This window comes from Zeus faber (genome assembly GCF_960531495.2).
Source record: "Zeus faber genome assembly, chromosome: 7".
In the NCBI taxonomy this organism is placed as follows: domain Eukaryota; kingdom Metazoa; phylum Chordata; class Actinopteri; order Zeiformes; family Zeidae; genus Zeus; species Zeus faber.
In genome coordinates, this window is record NC_137203.1 from 30,291,291 (window position 1) to 30,312,773 (window position 21,483).

Below are 21,483 nucleotides of genomic sequence, written 5' to 3' on the forward strand. Positions count from 1 at the left end.
TGACAGGTCGTAAATGTTTCCCAAAAAAAAACGTCTTTAATGGGAAAAATAACCCCAACATCAAGATATTTTTAATCTGATAAATGTGATACTGTGTGAACTGTGACCTCGCAGTTATTCACGGTGATTCCTATTGAGGCTCGTACAAGATTCTCAAGCCTCAGTGTTTTATTCATGCAACTTATTGTCATCGATAGTCAAGTTCAAGAGTCATTGTCTCAAGTACGCTTTGTAGTTGGTCGCTATCCTCACTTGGAAGATGGTGTAAGTCCTTAAGTCCGTGCCAACCACATTTCACTTTCCTTACAACAGCTTTAATAACTTGATCCATATGAAAAAACATCCATTAGAATTCTGTATGTGAAGAATCATATGTGGTACATATTGTGTGTGACAGAGATTGTCATCTGATTCTAGTATAGTAATCTTTGTTCGCATATAATATAATTCCAAACAGATCATTCTTAGAGCGTTTCGATGAAAAATGCGACGAAATAAAATTGGATTAAGAACAAAAACATTCCACACGTCCTGTTTTTTTTTTTCTCTCATATTTATGTAAAATTTGTATGTACATGTAATAGGCAGAAATGCACTGCTGACATTCAAATCATGGAACAAAATAGTGCTCAAATGGACCAGGGACACTAAGAATAAAAACAACCCAAAATCCAAAATACAGACTTTTTTACTTTGCACTTTTAATACTGAGACAAAACTGTGTTTTTAAAAGATTGAGTGATTGCTATTACCAATGGATAGTACTTGGCGTGGACTGTAGTTAACGAGACATGAAAAACGAAAGAAAAAAAGAAAGAAAGAAAGAAACAAACATTTGGCCTACTGTCAAATGACAATATAAACCAAAAAGTCTGATTATACTGCACCAGCATTGGTTTGTTCCAAGTACATTTGACAAAAAGGTTTATTTCATGATAGCTAATAAATGATTTCCTAAAGTATTCTGAACTCCGATAAGCAGTTTGTAAATGTGGAAAGGCAGTTATTCCTCTTTTTGAAGCACAAAGTGTAATGACACAAAAGTATACTCGCCGTAATGACAAAAACTGAAAGCAAAAACCGATCAAAATTAGCAATAGTGCAGTAATTACATTGACAAAAACAATCAGGTCATGGCAGCAATCTATCATACTATTGTCAATAAGTTATTCAACAATTCCTCTATCTAATGCTGCTCCCTACAGTGTGGCTTTTAAAGCTAATATACCAGCAATTGTCAATTCTGTAATGTGATAATTTTTCTATCGTCTATTTTGTCTGATCAGGGTAAGCGAGTGTTCAGCTGAATTCCAGAAGAATTCATTCATATTACTGAGATATGTGAGAGATACAAATATCTACATACAAGTAGTATAACATATTCTGTGAGGACAGGGCTTTTACTACAATGTCCTATGTGGGGAAATAAAATGACAAAAGCCATATACATACATATATATACTGTATACACACACACACACACACACACACACACACACACACACACACACACACACACACACACACACACACACACACACACACACACACACACACAGTAAAAGGAGGTTTGATGTTCACTGCGTTCGTCTAGAAATGGACGACCAAATTTCCAAGTATATCTGTAAATATACTAAATGTATAGATATATCAACTGAACAATAAAAAGACAACATTTTTGTTTTTTTCTTTTAGTTGTGCAAGTTCTTATGTAGGATGACATGCAAACAGGACAAGGGGGGTGGGTGGAGTGGGGCGGCTGATTATTTGAAGACGTTCTCAAAGGCGGGACATTTGTAGGTCTTGAGTTTCTTGATGGCCTTTTTGAAATCCTTGCTGGACTTGTCCCATTTGTGGATGCCCGTGAGCAGGAACTGCTTGTCCACCTTGCGGCCCATGACCAGGTACTGGTTGCCCAGGTTGTCCAGCTGTTGGCAGGGGCAGTCGGCGCCGTTCTTCAGGTACAGCACCAACTTCTTCAAGTCCTTCCTATTCAGGTTGCCCTCTTTCAGCACCTTCTTCCTTTTTTGCAGGATCACCTTGCGGTCCATGTTCTCCCGCTTCACCTCCTTAATCTTGGCCTTGAAGGCTGCGTGGGGACGAGAGGGGGGGGGGGTGATACATCATGTTACCAAAACTGCACCACATAGTCGGCCAGAGCACATTGTCACCGCAAAGCACAGGGGCACCCCCAAGAAATAGCTTTCCAAAGTTTCACTAGAGCCCGTGCTACTTTGGCGTGCTACTCCCAAGATTTTGCCTACCTCTGGCCACGCCATTTATTTGTTCCTGCAAGCACCACTGACAAAGAGGAGCAGGTTAATAATACTGCTTTGTTCTGGTCAAGTTATTTAATTGCATGAGAGGCATTCCTCTGTGATACATTTTACAATATGCATCACACTGTTTCAGTTTACTGTAAGTAAATAAATAAGCAAATAAGCCAAATAAAAAAACGAAAATAATCATAATCAGTAGTCCCAAATAACAATAACATCATCGATCACCGCATATAGAACAGTATACAAAAAAAATAACTCACTCGAGGTTGTGGTCTAAACTGTATACCAGGGGCATCATAAGCAAATTAAAGCACCGTCGCATCATCTATTCACAGAAGACAATGTATCTTCATTTAACCCTTTAAAAGAGGTCAGTCCAGGCCAGTTTAGCCGATAAATGACTTGACTCTTTTAAGAAACCTTTTCACTCAATTGTGTCCTCCCTTTACAGACATCCCCAGACCCAACATTTACTGTATGGTTCACATTCACTTAAATTTTCTGACTGTAAATGTGGATCATGAAGGAATGAGAAACGAGATGTCTCAAGGGTGGATGATCTGATTTTCTTTTCATTTTGACCAGATGATCTCGATCCACACGGTTCAATTAATCTGACGTGTCTGACAGCCGCATAGTATCAGCAAAAGCTGAAAGCCTTCTAATTGGAACTTGCATCGTTGGTGTAAACGTGGCAGTGGCATGGTGCTAGTTTCGATAACCCCTTTTTTCTTAGTAAACTTCTACCATAATCCCACACTTGGTTACTGATTGAACTCTAATACGCGTGATCATTCACTAAACTCTATTTAACCTCCTAATCTCCTTGATCCCCTCCAGTTCCTCTTTTGAAATGGAGCAACGGAGTCAGCCAGTGTGGATCCAAATCTCCACCGGTCTCCATAAGGTGGGCCTCCATACTTTCCACCACGGCATTGACCTGAGTGCATTACGGATGACCTTGTGTCATGGTAACGTGAGGAAGAAAGGAAAAAGTGTTGCGTGCCACATTGAAGGCTTTTTTTTTTAAGCAGCGTGAGTAAAAAGAAAGATTACGCCTTGTGACCTATAGCACCCGGTGTGCCGTCTCCAGTGAACGTATCGTATTCCGTTAGAATTCACAGAAGGACTCAACGCTTCCTTTAGTGTAGATAAACCAGAATTCTTGCCCAGTATTTTCAGAAGTTTTATAAAACGGAAAAAAATCTCTGTACTCAGAAAGTAATTGTAATTCTAAAGGCTTGCAGGCTCACTCCAGGCCCATTCACGATGGCTTCAGACAAAACCCTAAATTGGCACTTGAACCAACTGCCCCCTGTTTCATCTGTTCCATTGCCTCCATCCATCTTTCCCGTTGCTGTTGCCAAGTATTGGAGAAGAAACGGCGCCGTTTTTTTCCAGGTATTAACAGTGCACATGGTAAGGATTAAGATTTTTATCTGCCGTCTCCAGTCTGGGACGGCGGTCCGTGAACAACTCTGAGGAGGTTTAGTGTTCAACACAATCAAAAAAAGGGGGGCAGCATTAATAATAATTAGCGAGTTATAAAAGAGAGGTCCTGGCCCACCCGTGACTCTGACTCTGACTCTGACTCTTGACTCTGCGTTGAACTTTCTTTGCACCTCGTGTTGCTTGTGTGCTATAATCCCACTCCACTCCCAGACCGCTTACTGTGATCATCATGCAATACTAATAAGAGGGAACCAAGTGCAATATTTTCTTTTCAGCAAACGCAATCCGCTAATATATTAAGGGATTGTGTTAAAAAAAATAATGATAAAATGAAAACACCCAAAACTGGAGTCTTTAAGCGATTAGAATCCTTTTGAAAAAACAATTTCCACTTCAGCAAAAAACAAACAGAACAATCCCCCCAGTTGGTGGTCTTCAAACTAAGTGATGCATTGTCAGACTGTACCCCTGTTAATTGTCAAAAAAGGTCTTTAATAAAGTCACAGCCAGCAACTAATTCAATTACGTTCGTTGCTCTAGTGGACAGGAGTAAATTCAAATTGAATCCGAGTCTGACAAGACTGACAAGTCCCAGTAAGAATCTCTGATCAGTTATCAGCCTAAACCCATTGTAGTTATGGACCGGGTTGTTACAATGTCTTTGGGATGTTACAATGGGCTCCTGGGCCCCATCCACATTGATTATGCATTCTAGCCATTCTAACATGCCTCTATAACCTTCCTGTTCCTGACGCTCCCTTTCAGTGTGTGTCGCTTTAAAGGAAAATGCTGGTGCTCCCCACACCAGAACTATTTGCCCAGTTCTGTGGGTCTGTTGTATGAAGTACAGAAACTTTCACTGACTTCACCTTATCAGTCCACCAAAATCAGTTTTTGAACAAATTTGAAGCGGGAAATAAATAATCCAGTTGCTGAATATACACTCACATTAGATCTACAAGGCCTCGTTTAAGGGCTCTGCTGCTCAGATGTTTCATTCAGGAAACACTGAAAAAAAAAAATAATAATAAATACACACTATTTTTATTAGTTTTGTTTGGAGAAACACCTGGATCCCACACCGCAACCTACAGTTTTTTTTTTTTTTTAAGAAACAGCAGAATTATTTGATTATTTTTATTATTACTTACATTTCCATCATTGTTGACATTAATTCCTTACTCAGACGGAGTGCGGTTCTAATTCTACTGAAGCCCTAAATGACATAGGCAAGGGCTGCAAATCTGAATTTGTTTCTTGACATGTTTTCTGACAAAGGCAGCTCACAAAAAACATATTACTTATTATCTTATTTCACAGTTTTTGTGTTAGTAAGGGTATCAGAGATCCAAATGTATGTGCAGAAGCACGGAAAAATTAGTTTTTCATAAAGGGTCCCATTTAGGGAAAAGGATTGTGTGGTGTGGTGTGAACACCCCAGCGACGTCAGGATATTGAAAGTCGCGTAGTCTGTGAGCACCTTTAAACTCATGAATCAAATATGGTCTCCGACGTATGACCTCTTGAAGAAAGCAGGGGATGTTTCCAGTTATCATTTTATTGATTCACCATGTTTCTGCAGTGGAGGAAGAAGTATTACAGACCCTGACCATACGTGTAAAAGTGTGTAAATGTCTTTTATAATGTATCAGTCCTGACACTCAAGCCCCTTTCCCACTTGCACTGAAAGCTGTAAATATACCTGCAATGTTCCGTAATGGCATCATGTGGGAACAGCAGCCGGTGTCAATGTTCCTAAAAAGTTGTTCCATAGATTTCTCCACTCTCGACCTCGTATAATTTCCGGGAAAATGCTGGTAGGGCTGTGAATGGAAGTGTGTGGGAATGGAAGCAGTAACATTTCCATCAAGTAGAGGTGGAGCCGAATCCAAATAAAGCACAAGTAGTGGGTTTTTACAAATATTTATTTTGTGCAAATATTTCGAAGATTATTTGTTTTCGGGAAGAAAAATAAAAACATTCGGAAAAAAAGTGAGTCCGATCTGAACCGTGGAGCTCGACTGCAAAGATGAGAAACTGAAACATGTCCAGTCTCTACGGAGATAGGTCTTTATCTTCATAAAAGTTTATTGAAAAAACAAAACAAAAAAAAAAGCCACTCAGACCCCAGACGTGTCTTTTACAGTTAGGGATGCACGGGACATCAGGCACAAGCGCTTCGCCTGCCCGCCGGCTGCATCGCAGCGCGGAGCCGGAGGGAGCGAGTGGACGGGGAGAGGTAGAACGGGTGGAGAACATTCCTTCTCTGGAGGCAGATGTGTAGGACAGGTTGTTAATTATCACACTGATTTAATAACATTGGATTGGGATAATTGCATAGGGTTATTGGACGGGGGCTCTGTCCCAGACCGTCCAGGAGGGGCGGGGACAGAGGGAGCGAAGCGCTGGTCTTAAAGCAAAACAGATTCTGTTGCTTAGTCTCGCGTGATATTAGACACCACTGGCGCGAGAATTACATAATGTATCCGAAGTCATCATGTGGGAACAGACTCCATACGGAACTTTTCCGTAAAAGAGGCCAATGTAGAAATGACAACCTACTGCCTATGCCAAATCATTTTTATCCAGCAATGTTACAGATTCCATGTGGGAAAGGGGTTTCATAAACAAACCTTCGAGACCCCCGTTCTTTTTGAGTTGTGGAAACCTCTCATGGTTTGTCTTGAAGGGTATATACTGTATAATTCAAAGATTGTCCCTCACGTTCCCAAGTCTTGACGGATTACATTGGAGATTTGAAGAGCATTTAGAAAAAAATAAATGTTCATAAGCTACAGGAGCTGAAGTTATATAGTGTATTTTGTTGTTTTTCACAGTCTTTAGTATAAAAATAGTATGAGGAAAACACAATCATGGAAATCCTCTGACCTTGTTGTAGGAATGGGTAAACCAACTCTGAATATAATTACATGTTCTTGTTTGTATTTAGATAGTGTATATATTTTTTTGAAAATGGATATTGAACCATAACACATTTCATCTATACAGCAGTACAATTATTTTCAATGTAGTGTAGGCTTGTTGGCAGAGCCTATAGCTACATTCTTCAACTTCCTATAACCAACCACTGATAATGTCTCATCAGTCAAGTGTCTATTTATATATGAATTTCTTCTAGTTGTACCACACAACTGCTGCAATGTTGGCCTAGTGTCATGGAGGGGCCATTTCCCCCAATGGCTTCAGAACCCATAAAAGTGTCCCACGGTCCCTGCCGGTGCCCGATCTGAAGACGCTTGTGTGTTCTCGCATGTCAAGGGTAAAGGAACGTATGACAAGGAAGCAAAACAACATCTGTTTTAATCAAGAGATGAAACAAGCCAATGATGTGGCCCTCTCCTTTTGGCAAACCGGGATGCGGGGCTAAGACGTGAGTTCCGTTACCGCAGCGTAAACAACAAGGCAATTCATTAAACAAATATAACTTTAAACTTTTTAGTTTTTTCTCAGAATTGGAAGGATGTCTGTTTCCAATACACAAACGGTATGTTTCCCTGGCTTGGAACAGAAAAACCTAGGCAAACAAACCATGGACCACATCATACTGCAAACACGTGCTTATCATGCACGTATCGCTGCTGCTATTCCAGAATACCCTTTGATAGGCTATTTTTGGCATTGTTTCCAGGAGCCCCGGCCCAATGGCCCATGACACCTTCTTAATTCGATTTTTCCAGTGAAATTAACTTTACCTGGGAATTGGCTTTAACCAGTTTACCATTTTATTGTCAAGATTACTGACGTTGCGTGACAATGTCTTGAGAAGACCCCATACATTTTACTTTCCAACTCGGAGAATTTTCATACACTCTGCCTTAATAATTGAAAATTGCTGCCAATGATACTAAACCATTTTAAAGCACACTGCAAACTAACTTCTCAAGTAGGAATAGACGAAAGATACCCTGAATCAACAGATGGGGCCCCCCGTTTGAGAACAAACATCTCAGTTTACTACTGTGAAGACCTGCCCACGTGAAGGCTTTAGTGCCACTCTCAATGACACCAATTCATTAGTTACAGAATATTAGCCTTTAACAAGTCAGGCAGACTGACTCAGATTCAGGGGATTTCAAAATAATAGCCCTCTCTAGGACAGTGCTGCTTTTTCCCCCCTCACCTTTGATTGAAATCACCCTTATCTTTTTTTTTTTAACTTTGTGTACAAAACAAACTGGAAGCCAATCAGATCCCATCCAAAGCTTAGGAATGTTAAAGAAAATAATTAAAAACTATTGTTGTGCTGTGAAGCAGGGGTGAGAAAAGCCTTTTTGGCCACGCTGGGAATGTGTTTTGCCAAGCCTGGTCACACACAAAAATAACACAAGACGCCAGGCTGTCGCTGCTTCCACACATCGGCGTGAGATTGTGCGAAAGGCACGATTTGGGAGTTTTGAGACGATGATGCGGCTGTTTTTATGAGGATTTGACTTGTGCGCCACAAAATGCTTTACCAAGAAGCATTTTGATCAAACCAATTGAAAAGGCATGTCAAGGCAAAACGGAATGGGGTGTGTCCGTTTGTAATTGCTTGGTCTTTGCGCCAGTCTTTTTGGATGTGGCTGTGATGAGTGTGTGTGTGTGCGTGTGTGTCCTTACCAAATTCACTGGCACACATGTGCTCCAGCATGGCGTCTGTTTTCATTTCGTTGTCACACGGGGGGCAGACCGGAGAGTAACCTGTCGAGCAAAAGAGGGGAACACACTTTCATCAACACATCGACAAAAGTGGCAAGACGATCCATTGCTCATACAGAAGTCTGATAAAACTAATTGCACTTTTACTTATGCAGGATACTTTTCGCGTCGTTAAATATTTCCCAATTTCCATTTGAATAATTTGAGAAATAAAGAAAGAAAATTGCCGCCCTTGAAAACAGTCGTTCGGATAATTTAATCTCACAAAAGTGGGGATGCAATTCTGGCCAATACACACCCGTCTCTTTGTGGGAAGATAGTATCTGGTGTCTTGTCTCTCTGTTCCCCTGGGCTGGTCAGTGCTCTGATGACCTGACCCCAGTGTGGAATGTCCTCTACTTTTACAGCCAGCTGTAACGACGAGCTGCAGTAAACATTAGCTGCCTGCTCACCACTATGTTTGAATAGACAACCGGGCTGGGAGCCGTTTTTTGAACGCGGTTGGCCGCAATCTCATAAAGCTACAGTATTTAGGCACATCATTTAACGACTTTTTGCACCGAAAGTGACATTAAATATGGTCAGCGTGAGATGTCTTAATACATCTTCGCCGTACCTTTACACATAAAAGAAACTTTCATACAAACACTGGAGAAATATGGACTGTTTTTTTGCTAAAATAAGCATCTTTATAATAAGTTGGTTGGATATAGTGGGTAATAACCTATTACCCGCTGTCAACTGTCCATGAGCAGAAAAAAATGGAGAAAAGAAGGAACCTGTTTATGATAATGTTAGAGGACCCCAAATATTTTCTGACATTAAAATTACAGTAATCGCAGGCTCTGTAGACAACAAGCCAACATTTGTTTTAGCCAAAAAATGATTTGGTCTCGCGGCCTATCTGTGAACATTCCCCCTGTGCAATTCTAACCGGGGAGGAAAGCTCGGTGCCAGCGGCTGAGCTCACTTCCCAAACAAACACTGATTTATAAAAGACATTGATTCCCAAATCGTTTATTTCAAATATCTACCGTAAATTAAAACAAAAAGGCACTGAAACAAACACATCGTTTTCCCCACCATTACCCCATTCTGCCACGGTTGCCAGTTGTTCATTACATGTGTTTGACGAAAGCTTGTGAAAATTACACCCAGGTGTAAAGGGCTTGCGTAAACAGACACTGTTTACATAGTCACAGGGTCCCTTTCCCCATTTTGAGTCGTTTCTCCTTTAAAATCTATTATCACCAGCCTGTGCTCTAGCATGGAGCCAGTGAGCAGTTTGCTGACTTCTATTAACATCCATTAGGAGATTACGGTTCCCCGTTGCCAATCTCTTGTCAGCCCGGCCATCGATTTGTTTCAAACAGAAGGTGGGATTACCAATTTGCAACAACCTTTTTGTGAAGGAATGTTCGAGTACCTATCAATTAAAACTTGATAGGTGAAATGTAGCTGAAAAAAAAAAAAACAGGCAGGACAGGCAAAAACACTCGACAGACTGGAGTTCAGAGGATCCTCATTTCAGGGAGAGCGACAGAGAGAAAGAGAGGTATAAATAAGTCTCAGCCTGCGTCCTGCTGTTCTGGGGAGTTTGGGCGGGGGTAGGGGGCAAACAGTGGGTTTATTTATCACTGCGGCCGACAACAAACGATAACAGGTGACGTCTGGAGACGGCGGGAGTTCTGTGTGGTCCGTGCAGAATCCAGAAAGGGGGCCTTTTTTTCCTCCAGGGAAGCCGGGGCCCCTGTCCATACCAGCATGTCAGTCAGCTCACGCCAACCCACTTCGTCCAATTTATTTTTTATTTTTTGTGAAACACACCAGAGGTATGTCCTCGCACACAGTACGCACTGTGTAACTTCAGTGCCATTGGCCGAGGCCGACTGGCATCAGTCTTTTCAGGAACATCCACAGACCTGTCAGCACTCAGAGTTGCTTATGTTGAAATCCCCCCCCCCCCACCCCATCGTATTTTTTTTTTTATTAAGTTCTGCATGGTATTTCAGCAGAGTACTTAGAATTTGGATTGAAATATAGGGGAGTTGATGATGGAAAGTCTCCTTTTGATTAATGGGCCATGTAAATTAGGTAGTTGAATTTTCCCCTAACATGGTACACTAGGTCAAATAAGTAACAGCACTGGTTTGAGGACAAAAACAAACGTTTGACAAGCATATAGAACTTCTAATTTTAAAACTTTAGTCCCCCTTAGATTATTTTTCATGGACGCTTAGCACGTCTCATGTTTTTCTCGCTTCAATTTGGCTCCCAATTCATCTGAACTACAGTATGTTACAGATCTCTCCTCCGGAGGTGTACAGAGCTAGACGTCGGTCTCCCTTGAACCAAAAAAATTTAAATAAATGGGGACCCAACGAGACTGAATTCACAACCAAGAAAGCCTTTAGAGAGATATGACAACCCGTCGCCCGTGGACTGTTGTGCCCGTGAAAGAGTTTAGAGTCTGCTGGCTCCATTCTCCCCGTCTCTCTCTAATTGTGAAACTTAAGATTATGGACTTCATTTCAACATCTCTACATCGCTTTATATTTAAAAGTTCTTGAATTGTCAACATAAAATGAAAATTAATAGGTGAGGTTTTTTTTTTGGTTTTGTTTTTTTGCTGTTGGCCTGCTTCCCGGCATTGTTCTATAATTTAACAAACACATTGGAATAAAAACACCTGGAAACAAATTAGTTCCATCTGTTAGACTTGTTCAATATTACCAAAACACAATATTGGTCGACAGCAGGGCAATATTGGTCGATAGCAGGGCAGGCAACTCAACATTTGCCCAAGACTGAAATCTGACCTTACGTATGTAACATGAAATGCAGTTACATAGAATGCAGGCTGCAGAATCCAGTGGTCGTGAGTTAATTTTGAGCCCAAAAGGTTGTGTTTGGTTGGAGTTTTGTTGGGATTTACATATGCAAACAGACTCCAACTGCTGAAACAACATTCTCTTTATCTTAGCTGAATCGTGTCAATTCTAACACTGGCAAAAGTAATGGTTGTGTTTTTTTTCTCCGCGCTTAGCCATGGAACTGCAGTGCTCTCATCTGAATAATCTACTACAGTGATTCTCAACCTGTTTTACATCGAGAACTTTTACACACGTTTAGCCATGTACTCCTTTAGATAAGAATCCCTGGGACTCCAAACTGAGAAGATTTGTTCTGTAGGATACTGTATGACTGACTCCAAACCCCCATACAGGTATAGTTATGGAGGAAATAATGAAACTAGGATCTAAACAGTCGTCACTGTATATTCTCTAATGTTGCAAACATTTGGTAAAAGATGTTTAACGATTAATGATTTTGCTGGGGACTCCCCGGAAACACATGAAGGACATTTGGGGGTCTGCGGACTCGACCTTGAGTACCACTGCATACTAAATTCCCATTACGGACATCTGAGCTGCGGACAATAACTTAAGCTCAGTAGACCTCCACAAGGGAATGGTGTAGCGCAGGCAATAAAGTGGGCTCACCTGTAGGACTGTCCCGATTTTATAATTGTCTTTTGTAATTGTCAAACAAATAATTTGAATTAACAATGTAAATGTCCCTTTTGTTTTGTGCCACTGCCGTAAAATAAAACTTAAAGTGTAGGAATGCATGTCTGCCTATTGCAGAACAACAATTTATGAGCAATAATATTAGGTAAATAGTGGGTTTGCCTCCTTCAAACTGATGGAAACTCGCCAAATTCACATTCTATTGTGACACTTCTAACATTGTTTTAAAAGCCCGGCTTAAATTCAGCCGTAAACATACGATTGTCGACTCTCAGATCTTTTTTTTTTTTTTTTTTTTTCGATCGCGATCTGCGATCCCAATTAATCGCGATCGGGCGATTATGAAGATAATCGAGACAGCTCCGCTCACCTGTGGGCTTGGTGGCCTCGGTGGCATTGGGCGTCATGGCGATGCACACGTCGTCCTGGGGGAACTTGTCGCAGGTGAGCATCTCGGGCCAGGGGAAGCCGAACGCCTCCATGATGGGCGTGCAGCCGTCCCGCACCGCCTCGCACAGCCAGCGGCACGGGTAGATGGGGCGCTCCAGGCACACGGGGGCGAACAGCGAGCACAGGAACACCTGGGTGCCCGGGTGGCAGTTCTTGTAGACCAGGGGCACCCAGCTGCCGGCCTGCTGCTTCACCTCGGCCAAGGACTCGTGCTCCAGCAGGTTGGGCAGCAGCATCTGCCGGTAGCCCACGTCGTAGCAGAGGCGCAGGTCGTCCGGGATGTCCACGCACTGGGGCGGCTTCCCGTAGCCGCGCCCGCCGTTGTAAGCGTTGTCCGACTTCCAGCTCAGGTACTCGTATTCCGAGGCCCCGCACAGCGCCACGCCGAGCGTCAGCGTCAGAGCCAGGGAGAACACTCTCCAAAAGAGCCGGGGAGACATCGCGTCCTCAACGGGTGTTCACGCGTGGGCTTTACGAGGTACACGAAGCTAAATAGCGAACAAAAGATATATACATGTGTATATAAAAACGCGACGCGGGGAAACAACGTCCTACCGAGTCCCGGCGCCGTGTCCGGTGTGAAGTTGGCTGTTGGGTGGAGTTGAGTGCAGCCGCGCGCTCCGCTCCCTCCGACGCGACCGTTCAACTGGTGCCGCGGAGCGCGCGGCGCGGGAACAAGAGCGGGTTGGAGAGCGCGCGCCGGCCAATCAGAGTGCGCGCCGGGCCCGCGTGCCACTGCGCTGTCAATCAAAGCGGTTGCGGGGTTGAGGGGGTGCGGGGTTGCGGGGTTGCGGGCTTGCGGGCTTGCGGGGTTGCGGGGTTGCGGGGTTGAGGGGGTGCGGGGTTGCGGGGTTGAGGGGCTGCGGGGTTGCGGGGTTGCGGGGTTGCGGGCTTGCGGGGTTGCGGGGTTGCGGGGTTGCGGGGCTGCGGGGCTGCGGGGTTGCGGGGTTGCGGGGTTGCGGGGCTGCGGGGTTGCGGGGCTGCGGGGTTGCGGGGTTGAGGGGCTGCGGGGTTGCGGGGGTGCGGGGTTGCGGGGTTGAGGGGCTGCGGAGTTGCGGGGTTGCGGGGCTGCGGGGCTGCGGGGTTGCGGGGTTGCGGCCAGGGTTCTATTTGGAGTTCACTCGTCTCATTCGTTCCCGAAATGCTTTTTTTAACCGTCTTGCCTCCTACTTTAATTGTTTTATTCATTTTACACACTTTTATCTTGGGATGTGTACATTTGTAACCTGTTTTGAAGTGTTATTAGTATATAAGGATATACAAATGTAGTTATGTCATAAATCAATCATTACTATTATCAGGGATTCAGGCCCTATTGTCCTTGTTATTATTATGCTGCCTAAACCTGTAGTGAGGAGAACCAAGAAGTGGAGCAGCGGAGGATCTGCGTGATTGCCTGGACAAGTTGCTTCTTTCTTTAAGTCAATACGTTTGTGACAAGCCCTGGAAACCATACAGACATTGGATCGTACATAGTTTTAGGGTTGTATTTGGGTGGAAAATTATATCATACTAAAAACAGTTCTGAGTTTAAATAGAGATCAGAGTGAGACCTACGCCTCTACATATATAATGTGGGATACATTTGTATTAGTACTTAGATATAAAGCAAAATTCCACATAAATGGTACTGTAAAATAAATATTGTACTTCATAGTCAAAGCCGGATGTGTTGCCATTATAACATAAGGGTGTATTCTGTTACTGAAAATTAACAAGACTAAAGTACTGCCTGAAACCTTGATAAAAGGAACTAGCTTTTATCAGGACATGATAACATCTGGTGGAATAAAAAACTATGTTCTTGAAAGAGATTATAAGGCAATACTAGAATTGCCAAGAAAACATACCTTCTGTAATACAACATTCAAATTAACGTATGCTGAGGCTTTTACTGGCCGTATTGGTGATGCACACTATGACTTTAGAAAGCCAGGGCCGGCTCGCCAATTGCATTTTAACTGAGAGCAGACTACACTGGACCCTGCAGCTATATTTGTTATTGTTATCATTATCATCATCATCATCCTCACCATCATCCTCATCATCATTACCATTATCATTATTGTTATAATAAAACATAATAAAATATGATATGATATGATATGATATGATATGATATGATATGAAATAATATACATGTTATGCAGCCACAAGTGCTTTACCTCCTCTGGTAATCAAGAGTAGGGCCCTACTTAACATGGTAATCTGTGAGATTATTTTGTTTAAAATTCCATATTTAATATTTAACCCATATTTATTCAGCTGGTTGTTTTTACGAAACAGTCATTCAATGTATTTGAGTTGCATATGCTCCTCTTCATGGTGGTTCCATTTTGGTGGTGGGGTCTGCTTTTCCTGGCCAGAATGCACTGATTGAGCACGGGCAACAAGTGAAAGCCAGCTGTGGTGAATTTGATAAACCACCATTGCTAGCTGTGGTCAGTAAACTGTCAATATAGATGAACATTGGTAAAAAAAGAACAGCACCATCGGATGAAAAAATGTCCCGACCACCCCAAGTGACGAAACATGTAAATCAAATGATCTTTAGAAAGCATACTTAATGGAAAATAAAGCGAGCGTCTTAGAGCGAAGACAAGGGTAAACCTGGATTATGAAAAAAAGTTTATGCACTTTCAAATGGAATTCTGCAAGTTGTCGTGTAATCCACCCAACACAGGCGATTTTATGAATTATACGATTATCACCAATAATCGTTCCTGTTGTTCACCGCAAGCGCACATTCCTTTCCCAGGAGAACTCGCAACCCTGCCTACCTGCGTCCGCTTCAGAAAGCATCTGCTGCTGCCACCTCCTTCTCCATGGGACTGTGGAACTGTCAGTCTGCGGTCAACAAGGCCGACTTCATTCCTGCCTTCGCCACCCACTCCGCACTCCAAGTTCTGGCACTCAAAGAAACTTGGATTCGCACAGAGAACACAGCAACCCCGGCTGCCCTCTCGACCCACTTCTCCTTCTCCCACACCCCTCGCTTGACTGGGCGAGGAGGAGGGATAGGTTTGCTAATCTCACAGAAGTGGAAATCCACTCCACTCCTCTCCCTCTGCAATAATACCTTGTTTGAATATAATGCAATATCTATTGCCGATCCTGTTATAATGTACATTGCCATTATCCATCACCCACCAGGTCGGGCAGCTTTGTGGAGGAACTGGACATGCTGCTCTCCATCCCAGAGGACGGCTTTCAAACTGTGATCATGGGTGACCTCAACATCCACCTGGACAAACCTCAAGCTGCTGACTGACCAGAAACCATGGGTCGATAAATCCATCAGCGCTCTGAATGCTCGCACGGCTGCTTACAACAACGGTCTTGTATCTGGTAACATGGACAACTACAAACTGCGGAGGGCCGTGAAGGGCGCTAAACGGACATACAGGGCCATATGTGTGGACACCTCCCTCACCAACAAACTGAACATCTTTTATGCGCGGTTTGAGGGTGGCATCAACACTGCTAGCTCACAGGCTAATTTGATTTACACCGCTGGGGATGAGCAGGCACTCTCAGTTTCTGAGCATAACATCAGGAGGTCTTTGATGCATGTGAACACCAGGAAAACTGCGAGCCCAGATGGCATATCTGAGCGAGTACTGAAGATCTGTGCTAACCAGCTAGCCCCAGTGCTCACTAGGATATTCAACACCTCCCTGGCCGAGTCGGTGGTCCCATCCTACTTCAAGAGGTCCACCATCATCCCTGTGCCGAAGAATGCCTTTCCAGCCTGCTTGAACGACTACCGTCCGTTGGCCCTCACCTTGGTAGTCATGAAGTGCTTCGAGAGGCTGATTAAGGATTACATCTGCACCTCCCTCCCCTGCATCATTGACCCGCTGCAGTTTGCGTACTAGCTGAACAGCTCCACGGATGACGCAGTCTCCAAGGTACTGCACACCATGCTCACGCACCTGGATTGCTGGAAGGGGGAATATGTGAGATGCTGTTCATTGACTACAGTTCATTGACTACAGTGAAGAGCATCCTGACAGGCAACATCACCGCCTGGTTTGGGAACTGTACTGCTCAGGACAGGCAGGCCCTGCAGAGGCCTGCCTGTGTTCAGCTGAACGGCTTCCAGTGGCTTCCAGCTTCCAGTGGTGCGTTCAGCTGATCCAGGCCCCATTGCCTTACTGTACTGTGAAGAGATTTTTGATCTCAGTCAGACTTCCTGGTCAAATAAAGGTTAAATAAATAAATAAATGTTGCATACTGTACTGCATACTGTATCACTGTACTGGGTTATAGCATACTGTGCTGTATTGCCACTCTGTTCAGTGTTACTGTATTGCTGTGCCGTACTGTTGTATACTGTGCTCTAAATGTATATCTCAACACAGACTACCTCACTTTATTCACATGCCGCCTTACTGCACATATCTGTATATACACAATTGTCTATTCCTTTATTTCTATTTTGTATTCCCACTGAGTATATTACCCTTTTTACTCTTATTTTAATATATTCACTAGCTGAATTACGTTGCGGCTAGTTTTTACTCACTTTATTCACATGCACTTTACTGCATGTGTCTGTATATACAAATAGCCTGGTCCCATATACATAACTCTATTCCCTCCAATTTTGTATCCCCACTTTGTATAATCTTTTTGAGTTTTATTTTATTTTTATTTTATTTTATTAATATGATTCTATTCACTAACTGTATTACTTTTAGGAATCAGTTACTTAGCCAGGTAGGAATTAAGTTAGCAATTACAGTATGTTTGGTTTAGTAACTATTGACTATAACCTCTGGGTGCGTTTCACTGGGTATATGTATGAACGTATGTATATATATGTGACAAATAAACCTCTTGAATCTTGAATCTTGAATGTTGTATATTTTAGGAATCAGTTAGTTTAGTTAGTTTATTTAATTTAGTTAGTTAGTTAATTAGTTAGCTATTGTACCAGTTGGTACTTATTGTGCATAATCTCTGGGTGTGTTGCAATGTCATTTCACTACATACACTATATCCTCGTATGTATATGTAGGCGACAAATAAACATTTTGAATCTTCAATCTTGAACCACTGCTATGCGATGACATCCAGCTCTACCTCTCCTTTCCTCTGTCTGGGCAAGAATCTCAGCATGCCTCGCAGACATCTGTGTCTGGATGAAGGAACGCCACCTCCAACTGAATCTCTCCAAGACAGAACTCCTCATCACCGTGGTAAGTCCAACCATTCAACACCACATAAATGTTCAGCTCGGCTCGTCATCATTAATACCATCCGAGTCTGCTAGAAATCTTGGGGTAGTGATTGACGACCAGCTAACCTTCTCTGATCAAATTTCCTCTGTTTCCCGATCCTGCAGATTCACTCTGTACAACATCAGGAAGATCAGTATCTGAGGAGCACTGGGCACAGCTCCTTGTCCAGGTGCTTATCATCTCACAACCAGACTACGACAATGCTCTACTGGCTGGTCTATCAGCGTGCACTCTTAAACTGCTGCAGATGATACAGAATGCAGCAGTGTGCCTGGTTTTCAACCAGCCAGAGTGTGCCCTGTAGCTGCCCGCATCAAGTTAAAATCTTTCATGCTGGCAGGGCAATCACTGAATCTGTACCCACATACATAGTATCACGGATCAGACCATAAGTCCCAACCTGCTCTCTGAAGTCTGCAAATGAGCGGTGCCTCCACTGCGTGGGATGAGTTCTCAGAGTGAAACAAGCTACCCAGCATGTTAAGGTGAAGGTACACTTAAAAATAAGTAGAGGTTTTTGCCAAAAGGGCATCTTCAGAACAAGATAAGAACAAATTGACAGGGTGATCTGGGTTCTTGCAGCATTGTCAGTGCAAGCCCCCAAGGCGCACATTGTTGTTTGTCTTTTTCTCATTCTGAGAGCTGCCCTTTTCGCGATTGGTCTAAATGCCGTTGTGTCATGGCAAGGGATGAACCTCCTTTTCAGGGTCACTCAACCTCCTCCTTTTCCTGGGTCAATGAGCTTTTTTTTTTCCGGAGCCACAACATTCGGAGCATGTTATATAGATACTGTATCTCCTCAAATATAAATCTGTCTATACTCAAATAAAAACCAGTAAACAAGGCTGAATCTGAGTCAACAAGGCTGAATCTGAGTCAGTGTGTGTTTTCTTTCTCCTCCAGTGCTGTACTGCTCGCCGAGTGCATCGCGCATCCTGTGCCGGTACCTATGTCAGTTTTCCTGGGTTTTTATTTTTGATCTATTTGTTGTAGTTAGATTCTACTTGTACGATATGAACATTTTAAACCCAACGAAGGGATGTTCCTTGGATCAGGACAGTGGATTGCCTAATCTCTGGTCGGGAAAGCTATCTCTGGTTCACTGTGCGTCCCGTGTCTCCGTACAAAAAAATTATAGTTTTACTTTAGATGTATTTATTTTGAGGAGAATTTCACACAGATGGAAGTTTTGGTTGGGTTTGGTTCTAGATGTAAAATCCTGCTTCCAATGAAAGCTTGGAAATACCGGTACTGTCAATATATGACATAGTGTGACACATTGTTTGAGTTTGATTTAGCTGTTTTTTTTCTTTTTTGCATCTTTATGTAAAGCAAAGCCACTGCCAACTCTTGTCACTGTCGTGTTGGTGCTTCTTTCACCGCCGAGTACTTATTGAGTATTCTGCTGATGGTGGTATGGGACATGTTCTCGAGTGGTTCTCATGTCTTTTGTTCTCGCGTCTTTTTAAGTTTACTTCCTGCTTTACGCTCTACAGAGACACTCACAACCTTCAAGAAACACCTGAAGACCCTGCTCTTTCAGGAATACCTGATCCTGTCTAAGCTATGCCTAACTATTCTTGTTTCTGTTGAGGTTGACTAGTATTAGCTTGTTGTATTGACAATACACTAACAACACAAGTTGTTCACTGATCAATGAGTTGTTGATGTTGACTAGCTGTTGAGTAATTAGTCACAATGCACTTACATGGAAAAAAAGGAAAAAAACTTTTTATTCTAATTCTTTCCTGCATCTTGCACTTGTATGTGGTTGAATTTAGAAACAGGTGGTCATGCACTTAATTTCAATGTCGCTCCAATGGTCGATATCTGTTTTGATTGTCTCTCGTGTAAGTCGCTTTGGAAAAAAGCATCTGCTAAATGAATAAATGTAATGTAATGTACAACTTTAACCCTCAACTATCAAACCAACAAACCAAACAAGTTTAATTTAAACTAATTGCATATCGTTGGCAAAGGTAAATTTGCACTGCCACAAGAGTCCATCTCCCCACAGTTTAGTCCTGTCACCTGATAAGACCACTAGTGTTAAAAGCCTCTATTTGAATGCTCATTAGTTTGCATTCAATTGTTTTGTTAATCGTCAGGTGGCGGAGAGCAAAGTGCTTAATTTGATGTTAAGAAGTGTTAGTAAACACATCGTTTAAATAGGTTATACATCAAATAAAGGGATGGCCGGATCAACCGCAAAGGCCATTCATTAAGTCACCTCAAAGTTTACTCATCTAGGACCTTTCTTTGACACCGGGAAAGAATATAACAGACATTTGACACAAGCATTCAGATTGACATTTTTCAGACCTAAATTAAAGCTCCCAACTTACTTAAAATAATAACCTGCTGCAACTAACAACACAAACAATGTGGAACACTTTGTATACACTTGAAGCTGCATTCCTGAGTAAATGTATACAACTACTAAGACCTTGTGTTGTACAGACTGACTACAGTACATGCCAAAGTGCTGACTAATGTGTTTTAGGGGGGCCAACAGATTCTCCAAAGTATTTTAAGGATGGCACCTCTGTTAACATTTAAAATAAACATTGGTGACTAAATGAGGGCGGCTGCATTGACTATGCAGACTTCTTTGAGGGGCGATGGCGGCCAACTACATGTATATTATACATACACACAGTCACTAAAGCAAACATCAGATTGCATAGAAATGTTTTCTTTTTCTTGTCCTCCAGACCTGGCTTTGCTCAGACCCATGAGGAATCCTCCTGTCCAGAGAGATGAGAAGAGAAGACCAGCAGTGTGCAGTATGGACAACTGCAAATTACTTGCATTAGTTGCCTTGAAATTCCAACTGATTGTATAATCTCACGGTTTGGCTCTGACTGAGGCTAAGTCATCCCACAGTAAAAGATAGTATTCATTTATTTGTTTGGGGTTATTGATATGGATGTCATTGGATCGCTATCCTGCATGAGCCAGCTCCAAAGGTCTTTCTATTCGGACTCCATCGCGGCACTAGTTTACCACGGTGAGACTAAATATTTGGATTTTCGTAGCTCGGTGAAAGTGGAGTTTCCCAAATGCTGACTTTTTTCCGTCCGTCTTCAAGTGTTTTTAAGATGTATCTGATCTCACTCCACACGACGCTTTGCCATGAATGGGCATTTTGCTGTGGTTCGCTTCAACATGTATGTCATTATGGATCTGTCATCGGCAGATGTTGGCCAAACACCGGATCTGCTCAAGGGAAGAACGGTCCGGGAAAGTCTGACAAGGTGTCTGCACGTAAAGGATGGACTGGGTGAAAGTAAAACGTACCCTGTACGTCTTGTACCCTACTGGAATACTAGCAGAAATAGCAGAGAATCAAAATGTTTAAAAAGAACCGGGGGTGGCTGCTTTTAGTCAGATAGCACTTAGCGTACTCCTGGGGGGGGGGGGGGGGGGGGGTGTTGCTTGAACCACATTCCCTAAATGACTGCAGAACTCCTAAGTCATAGGAGCCTCACCTTCTTTCAGTGAGTCTTGTCAGAGTAGAGAAACCCTGGTCCATAATTTACAACAGGGACGAACTTCTCAAGTTAATAGCAATCCATACCAGAGCTTGGGCGGTCGATCCTTTGCTAATGACACTTTTTGTGAATGAAAACCAAGCACGAATCAGAATAAGTCATCCCTGTTGGAATATTGTCTCATTTGGTCTTTACAGAGACCAAAATTGACCAACTTTTAGGCCCCTGGACGTGTTTTTTGTTTTTTTTAAAAAGCAATGTTTTATCACCCCTGACAAATCCAATCCTTTTCTTGGCCATGACTACCCAGGCAGACAGACAGACAGGATTGATCAAAATGAAGAATCGAACACCCGAACCGCTCCCCTTG

The 21,483-nt window shown here is 42.8% G+C and overlaps 1 protein-coding gene across 1 annotated transcript; it reads right to left on the minus strand.

Moving 5' to 3' along the window:
- Nucleotides 1-382: 382 nt before the first annotated feature.
- sfrp1a (secreted frizzled-related protein 1a) lies at nucleotides 383-13,008 on the minus strand. Its single transcript, XM_080004036.1, has 3 exons — nucleotides 12,294-13,008; nucleotides 8,355-8,435; nucleotides 383-2,089 (listed from the first exon to the last, which is right to left on the minus strand). The coding sequence occupies exons 1-3, from the start codon at nucleotides 12,811-12,813 to the stop codon at nucleotides 1,764-1,766; spliced, it is 927 nt and encodes a 308-aa protein (XP_079860162.1). The 5' UTR covers nucleotides 12,814-13,008; the 3' UTR covers nucleotides 383-1,763.
- Between the last annotated feature and the right edge of the window lie 8,475 nt (nucleotides 13,009-21,483).

What these genes read in the sequence shown, in the direction of transcription:
- sfrp1a (XM_080004036.1), bottom strand. Translation starts at nt 12,813, where the DNA reads ATGTCTCCCCGGCTCTTTTGGAGAGTGTTCTCCCTGGCTCTGACGCTG. An exon ending in CGAGGCCACCAAGCCCACAG is followed by an intron (nt 8,436 to 12,293) that starts GTGAGCGGAGCT and finishes TTTGCTCGACAG; the next exon opens with GTTACTCTCCGGTCTGCCCC. An exon ending in CATGTGTGCCAGTGAATTTG is followed by an intron (nt 2,090 to 8,354) that starts GTAAGGACACAC and finishes GTCCCCACGCAG; the next exon opens with CCTTCAAGGCCAAGATTAAG.